Raw genomic sequence first — 9,291 nt, 5'->3', positions numbered from 1 at the left:
CTGTTACTATATTTTCCTATTTCCCACTTACGCATGACATATCTTCTTTTCACAAAATACCCCTCATTTTTCCTTGTGTTTTCACACTCTTACCATTTTCACTTTTTCTATATTCTTTAGCAAATTAAAATAGAAAAATAAATTAAGTTAAAACTCTTTTTCATAAATTGATATACAGAGTATTATTTGGAATACTTAATCTTCACAACTCATAGATTATGATTAGCTAGCAAAGTTTTGCCTTTTGGTTTATCATGATTATGTTACATTATATTTGTAGAAAAATATAACCTACTCTTTTGAATCCCCAATTGTTATTGTTGTTCACCCTTCATAGGAAATATTTACCACAAGTTACCTTACACTTCTTTAAAAAAAATTGATCTGGTGTTTGATACCTGTATTGGAGTTCGATTAATCTAAAATTATGTTGCATAAGGAAATATTTACCACAAGTTACCTTACATTTTTTGTAAAAACAAGTTCATCTAGTGTTTAATACCTATATTGAAATCCAATTAATCTAAATTTATGCTGCATAGGACCTATGCGGGGGCACACTTCCTACCAAGAACTTTTTTATATCCAAAATTCAAATTCAAAACTTCTAATTAAGAAAGAAACAATTTCATCCATTGCAAAACATTCTTTGATAGAAATTTCATCTGGTGTTTGATACCCTATATTGGAGTCCGACTAATCTAAATTTATGTTGCATAGAACCTATGTAGGGGCACACTTCCACCCAATTTTTTTTTTATACCCAAAAAAATTTGAGATCTTTAATTAAAAATCAAGTGCACAACATATCATTACACTTCTATTTTTAGGAGATATTCATCACTCTTCTGTTTTTAAAAAAAAAGAAATATACTATATTTGAGATGAAAACCAATTCTCTTTTTCTTTAGAAACAAATTTAATAGTACAAAAAAGAAGAAGAGTAAAATGTACTCAAATTATTATTTTATAGGAGTGGGGGAGGGGGCATTAATGTCAAAAAGTGAAGACAGAGCAGAGCAGGCTACCAACTGAAGTGGGACTTTTTCTTTTTGTGTCTCTCACATTCCCATCTTTTTCTGATGTTTTAAGACAGACAGATTGTAGTTTTGCAGAGTAAAAGATACCAAAACACACGCACTGTTCTGTTGCTTTCAACTCTTTATCTTTACATAATTCTTGGGAAAAAAAATAGCACTAGAGGCAACCCCATTTGTTTGATTATATGCAAAGTAACCAAAATGGTGTTTCCCATTTAACTCTCCCATTTGTATGCATAAAAAATATAAAAGAAAGACCACCATCCTTCTTCCCATTCTTGTATAGAGTGAAAAGTAAAGATTGTGTTTTGATTACTATTTTTTTTCTTTCTTGATTTTGTGGGAAATTGTAACTCCATGATCTGATGAAGAAAGATCTATGTTTTGTGCTTGACGCTGCGTGGTTTTGAAGGGATTGTGTGGGAATTGGAGGACAGCCTTTTTGGGTGTTGAGGAAATTTTAATTGTACAAGGTTAGAAAATCTCTGTGTGTTTATACATTTCTTGATTTCTAAGACTTTGAAAGTTCTTATGCTTAATACACAAGTTCCCATTTTCATATTATCCAAATGTTTTTCATTTCCACATGGGAGTTTTTCTAAAATACTTTATTATAATACAGATATGTCGCTATATCCTTATATACACATGCAGAAATCTTGGGAGTTTGTTGGGGTTAAGTGGGTAGGAAGGATTTTTGCTATTAAATCCCTTTTTTGAATAGAGAAAAAAATTGTCAAGTTTGTACACTGCAAGTGCTTGAATCAATCTTTCTTTAGGATTTGTGGTGTTAGGTGTATAAGAATTTTCTTGAAAGAGAATAGGCAGTTGTAATATATACATATAATAAAAGATGTGGGAAATGAATATGAAGCAGGGGATCTCTGTTTTTTGAACTTTTGTTTTGTTATGTTATCTCTTTTTTTGGTTCTCAAAATTGATATTTTCTTGAAGTGTGATGATGGCTGTGACATCAAGCTGTAAAGACAAATTTGGGATGGATAGTGGTAAATATGTGAGGTACACTCCTGAGCAGGTAGATGCTTTGGAGAGATTGTATCATGAATGTCCCAAGCCTAGTTCACTCCGTCGTCAGCAGTTGATTCGGGAGTGTCCAATTCTGTCTAATATCGAGCCGAAACAGATCAAAGTTTGGTTCCAGAACAGAAGGTATTGAGAAAGTTGCTTTGTTTTGATTTTCTTTGTTCTTATTATATTGGAAAATATTGTTATCAAGATGGTTATCGTATTGTGTTCGTGTAAATGTAGGTGTAGAGAGAAGCAACGTAAAGAATCATCGCGCCTTCAAGGCGTGAACAGAAAATTGACAGCAATGAATAAGCTGTTGATGGAAGAGAATGATAGGCTGCAGAAACAAGTTTCACAGTTGGTGTATGAGAATAGCTTTTTCCGCCAACAGACTCAAACTGTAAAGCAATCTGTTCTTATTATACAACTTAATGTTTCAATGTTAAAGAATTAATTCGAGCTGTAAGAGTTTGTGGTAACTGTCATACTTCCGAATTGCAGGCAGCCTTAGCCACCACAGACAACAATAGTTGTGAATCTGTGGTGACGAGTGGTCAACACAACTTGACCCCTCAGCGTCCACCAAGGGATGCAAGCCCTGCGGGGTAAGTAGATATTCTCCGAGTTTCATTTCCTTCTTTTTATTTTGTGTGTGTGTTATTATTTTACAAGCTTTGTATAATGATATTTGAATATATTTCCAGACTTTTGTCCTTAGCAGAGGAAACTTTAACAGAGTTTTTATCAAAGGCAACTGGAACTGCTGTGGAGTGGGTCCAAATGCCTGGGATGAAGGTTTGTTTCATTGCCTATCTTTCAATTAATAGATGTCATGAACAAAATTTTGGAGTGTTGTTTATAGACTTCTAAATTGCATCAAAACATAGCAAGTCGTTAGAGGTGTTGTTCTTAAAGATAATTTCTACATGTATGACACTCTAGAGGATTTGATCATGGACACACTTATATGCACAACGTTTGATTACATAATAGCTAATTTGAACAGAAAATTATGTCGTCATAATCTTAAAAATATCCTTCTTGCGTGCCTGCAGCCTGGTCCGGATTCCATTGGAATCATTGCAATTTCTCATGGTTGCTCAGGAGTAGCCTCGCGTGCTTGTGGCCTTGTGGGCCTAGAGCCTACAAGAGTAAGTTTCATCCTAAATAACTTGGTCAATTCAGTTTTGTGTTTTCCCTACTGAAATTCTAAGTATATTTGTGCTTCTGTTTAATATAGGTTGCTGAAATTCTTAAAGATCGGCCATCATGGTTTCGTGACTGCCGAGCAGTGGATGTTCTCAATGTGATGTCCACTGGAAATGGTGGAACCATTGAATTGCTATACATGCAGGTTAGTTTTAGAAAAAAAATCCTTGCTGTATTTTTTGTTGGTGTAATCACAGAATATAATATTCTGACTTTTTTTCAGCTCTATGCACCTACTACACTGGCACCAGCTCGTGACTTTTGGTTAATGCGGTATACATCTGTTATGGAAGATGGTAGCCTTGTGGTATGTATCTAAGATCATTATGTTCCTCGTAAAATTATCAAATAAAAGGTGTTGCCTTATTGCAATTGAAAGTCACACATACAAAGTAAATATCCAGTTTTCCGTTGTTATTATGATGATGCAATATACATATTTTTTTCTATTGTAGATATGTGAAAGATCCCTGAACAACACTCAGAATGGTCCTAGTATGCCACCGGTGCAGAGTTTTGTGAGAGCAGATATACTGCCGAGTGGATATCTGATACGACCCTGTGAAGGAGGTGGTTCAATCATTCACATAGTTGACCATATGGATTTAGAGGTGTGTTAACTTGTTAATTACATGATTTTGCTTCGCCCTATCAATTTTCTAATAAATGCTGCTAATAATCTTTGCCAGCCGTGGAGCGTGCCTGAAGTGTTGCGTCCACTGTATGAGTCATCAACACTGCTTTCGCAGAGGACAACTATGGCTGTACGATTAAACTTCTGAAAATCTTGTTTCTCTTTCTTTTATCATCATTTCTAAATTCCTAAGATAGATATCGAAATGGGAATTATACTTCTTAATTAGTTGCGGTACTGGTGTTTAACATATATATTTCAGGCATTACGTCACTTGAGACAAATTTCTCAAGAAATTTCACATCCTACTGTCTCTGGCTGGGGAAGAAGACCTGCAGCCTTACGTGCACTTGGTCAAAGATTGAGCAAGTTAGTGTTTCAATTCCTGATGTTTTTCTACATCTAATTTATTCCGTTTTGTGACTGAACTTCTAATTCGCATTGTGAAGGGGTTTTAATGAGGCTGTTAACGGTTTTACTGATGAGGGATGGTCTATGCTCGAAAGTGATGGTATAGATGATGTTACCATTCTTGTTAACTCATCACCCAGCAAATTGATGGGTGCAAATCTCTCTTATGCCAATGGATTTCCGTCGATGAGCAGTGCTGTGCTTTGTGCCAAGGCTTCTATGCTTTTACAGGTACTGATTTATCGATTTGAACAAAACTATGTGAAATATCTATCTTATCTTCTTCTACATGGCTTACATAAATTGAACAAAAAATTCAAACTTCTCTGAGAAATCGTGTGATAAAAGGAATACTAAATCACTTTCTGCATCTTGAATTGATTATTATTTTGGGGAGTCCGAACAATTGTTTTTTTGACTGCGATTTATTCAAAATACAGGCTCCAATTAATATGCTACATGGCTTACGTATAGGCAAGCCTTTTTTCATAACATAGTGGGGCATACAATACAATTTATGTAGTTTCTAAAAGAGTTAACATTTATTTAAAAAGAGTCGGGGAGTTAATATGTTAAATCACGTTGATGAATGTCGAACTATAGACCATGTTGTTCTTTTTGGAATGGAGTGAGTAATTATCGCGGATTCAATTTCCAAGGTTTTACAAAGTTTCAACAACTATTATATGGATAAGTTGGAGCTGTACATTAGTGGTTGCAGGAAAAATATTAGGATAACTGAATAAAAGATGGACATAAAGTTACTCTCTTTGAGGTGTAAAAGTTTCATTTTTCTTCAATGGAATGCATTGTTGGTAGTTCTGCATGTTTTTTTAGATACTTTCTGTTATTCCAATCTGCAACGGCTATTATGAACTTCTGGACCATGTTCAGTTTTAGCAATTTCTAAAAGGTTATTGCCATTTGTCGACATTAGATGAACTTTTGTCTCTTTCTGTAAGAATTTCCAGTTTCTGTTTTTATGGTAAAACTAAATGAGTAGTATTTCAACTATGCACGGGCCATTCTCAAAAAAATATTTTGTGAAGATCCTAGCTACCTCGGAAGCTTATATTTTGTGACCATGTTCAGTTTTAGCAATTAATGAACATCTTGTCTTCTATTGGCAGAACGTACCTCCAGCCATTCTACTAAGGTTCTTGCGGGAACACCGATCAGAATGGGCAGACAGTGGTATTGATGCTTATTCAGCTGCTGCAGTTAAAGCTGGTCCATGCAGCATACCAGTCACTCGAACTGGAAGTTTTGGTGGACAAATCATTCTTCCACTGGCTCACACTATTGAACATGAAGAGGCAAGTGACTAGTTCGGAATTATCTCTAGTATCTTTGCCAGACACCTTGTTCTTACTTCTTCATTTGCATATATTATGCTTTATACGTAAATATATTATTAATATTTCTTTCCTCTTAAAACAGTTTATGGAGGTGATAAGACTTGAAAGCATTGGCCACTATCAAGATGATATGATAATGCCTAGTGACATCTTCCTTCTGCAAGTACGTTTTTATCCTCAAAATAATCTGCATCACTCTATGTTTTCTTAATTTGGATTTTGGTGCAAGAATTATTGTCATAGCAGCTAAACGTTCACTTTCACTTGTGAGTGTTAGTTCAGTTTTACTTTTATCCTTTCTGAGACTTCAAACCTTAATCCCCTCATGGAAGATTAAAATAGTCCATCATCGATATATGTTAGTTGAATAGTCCCAACCGTCCACAGTCTGCTGTTCCGTCTTTAACCCTTTGTGTTATACTTTCTGCCACCTCTATGATTAACAGATCCTTGTTTTTTAAATGCACAGCTTTGTAATGGAGTGGACGAGAATGCTGTTGGATCATGTGCAGAGCTCATGTTTGCTCCTATTGATGCCTCATTTGCTGATGATGCTCCTCTCCTTCCCTCTGGTTTTCGTATCATTCCTCTGGACGCCAAGGCGGTGAGTATACTTGCTAAATGTAATCTGGAAGTGCAAGTTTTTTCAAAGTTCTAGTAATTTACTTCTCAAGTCAATGCAGGACGCATCTAGTCCAAACCGCACACTTGATCTTGCATCAACTCTTGAGGTTGGACCGGCTGGAAGTCGACCAACTGGGGATCATTCCAAGAATTCTGGTAGCACAAAATCGGTTATGACAATAGCATTTCAATTTGCATTTGAGATTCATCTTCAAGAAAGCATAGCTGCTATGGCACGTCAATATGTCCGCAGTATCATATCATCTGTTCAGAGGGTTGCTTTGGCTCTCTCTCCATCTCGTATTGGTTCTCTCCCTGGTCTAAGGTCTCCACCTGGCACACCTGAAGCACAGACTCTTGCCCGTTGGATTTGCCAAAGTTATAGGTATGTTGCTTGGTTTACGTATATATCACCACCTGATATAACCTCAAAACTAGAGTATCTTTTGTATTATGTGCATCAAGCAACTACTTGGAACAATCTCTGACTGGTTCTAATATCTTTTACATTGGTTGCCTTCTGTTATGTAATTCTACATTATTGCGTGAATATTTATATGAACTCTTGCAGGTACTTCTTAGGCGTGGAGCTGCTCAAATCTGCTAGCGGAGGAAGTGATACCATCCTGAAAGAAATTTGGGATCACTCAGATGCTCTGATGTGTTGCTCTATGAAGGTATTAATCTACAAACCTAATATCTAATTTTCATGAAGTTCAATTAAGTCGCAGTTTGAGGTTTACCATCAGATTCCTGCAAGCAATGATATATAAAACATACTTCCGAGTTTTACTCAAGTAGTTGTTTGCTTCTTGCTTGGCAATTGTAGTGTTTTTCTTAACCTGTACTTTTGATGGCAGGCACTGCCAGTTTTCACGTTCGCGAATGAGGCAGGACTTGACATGCTAGAAACCACCTTGGTAGCCCTTCAAGATATTAGTCTGGAAAAGATTTTTGACGACAATGGAAGAAAGGCCCTCTACTCTGAGCTTCCACAGATAATGCAACAGGTATATATGTGCATTTTTCACTAGTCTAAATGGTTAATTTACCTAAGTTATTTCCTGCTTTTGTTCCTCTATTTATCTCAAAATCTACATGCTCTTTTTATTGGTAAGACTGTGAGCAGCCAGGCTATCTTATATGCTTCTGCTATGTAATCGAAGCATCATTACTGCTGCATGTTAACGTAATGAACGTGTAATCTTACTGTAGTTACTCTTCACTAACTGGATATCACATCTTACATATGTTTTTGCAGGGTTTTGCTTGTCTTCAAGGTGGGATCTGTTTGTCAAGTATGGGAAGGCCAATATCCTATGAGAGAGCAGTAGCTTGGAAAGTATTGAATGAAGAAGAAGATGCCCATTGTATATGTTTTATGTTTATCAATTGGTCTTTTGTCTGATATTTTGCACATCAATGTAGGAACTAATACAAACTTAGATCAGCAACACCTCTGTTTGGAATCATACTTTATGGATCAACCTCCTTGCATTTATACCTTCTTTTAGCTTTGGTTTTTAACTTCCTCTTAATTACTAGAAGCAATTTCACATTACACTTAGCTCATGCATTCATAAGGTTATTTGGAAGATTGATTGAGGGAGTATTTGGCTTGAAGGAAAATGTTTTTTTTCAGGAAGATAAGGGTCTTCTTAGTTATTTTTTATATTTGGTAGGTAAATAGAAAATACCGTTCAAGAGAATCTATATATAATTTAGACAAATAATACAGGGGGATTGAAGTGGGAGTCAGGGGGGATTGAAGTGGGAGTGAGGTGATAGGGAGGTAGAGAGGAGATGATACTAGGCATATAACTTGTTTCTTAAATTCCCTCTAGGAAGTGTGTAGAATCTTTTTTATCCCAACCTTGTGTATTTATTGGTGTTGATTGAGGATTAAGGTTTTTTTCAATTAAAAACGACTATTTTGAAAATAATTTACTAATTACTATTCAAAGTCGCTATTTGTAATTAAGTTTGATATTTCAAGTCATCATATTTAAATTTTCAACTAAATAAAAAATGTGATTATTTTCTATCCCCGATCAAGATATCCAAGGTGTTGGATCCCCAAGTCCCTTGATTTTAGCACTGTCACACTAATTGACTTATATTCTACTTGAATCTGTTTTGGGATGAAATTGTGTTCATTTTGTTTGTTTTCCCATTTTATCTTGACTTGTAATCACAATTTTGATTTTAATATACACTGATGTAGAAGTGGAATCGCTATCTAAAGTTTTTGACAATTGCAACTTTGTCCTTTCTATTTACATGTTTTGATTCAAGATATGTAACCGCAATCTTAGTAAATATTAGAGGGTAACTTATAAAAATCACTATAATTTGGAAGCTAATTATCAAATGTAGGTGTGGTTTTATTAATTATTTTTCATAGTAAAATTCAGTTGCTGGACGATTGTATTTAGTCTATATATACAATCTGAAGATACATACAACATACCATAATCATCATTATATACACTGTTATCTCATAAAATGAAAATTATAAAAAAAAAAAATAGAGATAAATATTACATACAAATCTAAGAGCAAAAACAAAGCTCTGAGATTTGGGAGAAAAAGAGAAATTGTGCTAGCCGATGAAGAATGTTTGAACATAGATTGGGGGGAGAAATAGAAATACAACCTGAATTATAAAAGGGATTCGTAGTACATAGAGGAGAGACATTCACTAGAAATAATTAGGTATTTTCTAGAAAATCTAAAGCGTATCTATATTTGATAATCTTAGAGGAATTTCTTATAATTACTTTAGTTTGAGTCTTGTAAACAATCTATAGCTATAGTTTATATATATATATATATATATATATATATTTAAGGTATCAGGCGATTTTATGCATTGTATTTATACACACATTTAGGCTCTATTGACTAAGGGTGGCAACGGAACCAGGAGGTATTAGTACCGGTTCCGTCTCGGTTCCGGATAGTACCGGTTCGATCCGGTATTGTA

At 35.0% G+C, this 9,291-nt stretch overlaps 1 protein-coding gene across 1 annotated transcript; it reads left to right on the top strand.

The window, feature by feature from the left end:
* Positions 1 to 1,032: 1,032 nt before the first annotated feature.
* LOC102589714 (homeobox-leucine zipper protein ATHB-15) lies at positions 1,033 to 7,832 on the top strand. Its single transcript, XM_006359679.2, has 19 exons — positions 1,033 to 1,513; positions 1,995 to 2,210; positions 2,310 to 2,469; positions 2,571 to 2,674; positions 2,774 to 2,864; positions 3,125 to 3,220; positions 3,310 to 3,423; positions 3,502 to 3,585; positions 3,734 to 3,889; positions 3,968 to 4,042; positions 4,175 to 4,281; positions 4,362 to 4,554; positions 5,454 to 5,639; positions 5,764 to 5,844; positions 6,151 to 6,285; positions 6,365 to 6,690; positions 6,877 to 6,982; positions 7,166 to 7,315; positions 7,567 to 7,832. Exons 2-19 carry the CDS (start codon positions 1,999 to 2,001, stop codon positions 7,711 to 7,713), a joined length of 2,523 nt encoding a protein of 840 aa, XP_006359741.1. The 5' UTR covers positions 1,033 to 1,513; positions 1,995 to 1,998; the 3' UTR covers positions 7,714 to 7,832.
* The last annotated feature ends 1,459 nt before the right edge of the window (positions 7,833 to 9,291 follow it).

The sequence above is a fragment of the Solanum tuberosum genome, unplaced genomic scaffold (assembly GCF_000226075.1).
Source record: "Solanum tuberosum cultivar DM 1-3 516 R44 unplaced genomic scaffold, SolTub_3.0 scf00306, whole genome shotgun sequence".
NCBI lineage: Eukaryota > Viridiplantae > Streptophyta > Magnoliopsida > Solanales > Solanaceae > Solanum > Solanum tuberosum.
The sequence above is the reverse complement of the archived record's forward strand: the minus strand, read 5'-3'. Positions and strand labels throughout refer to the sequence as shown.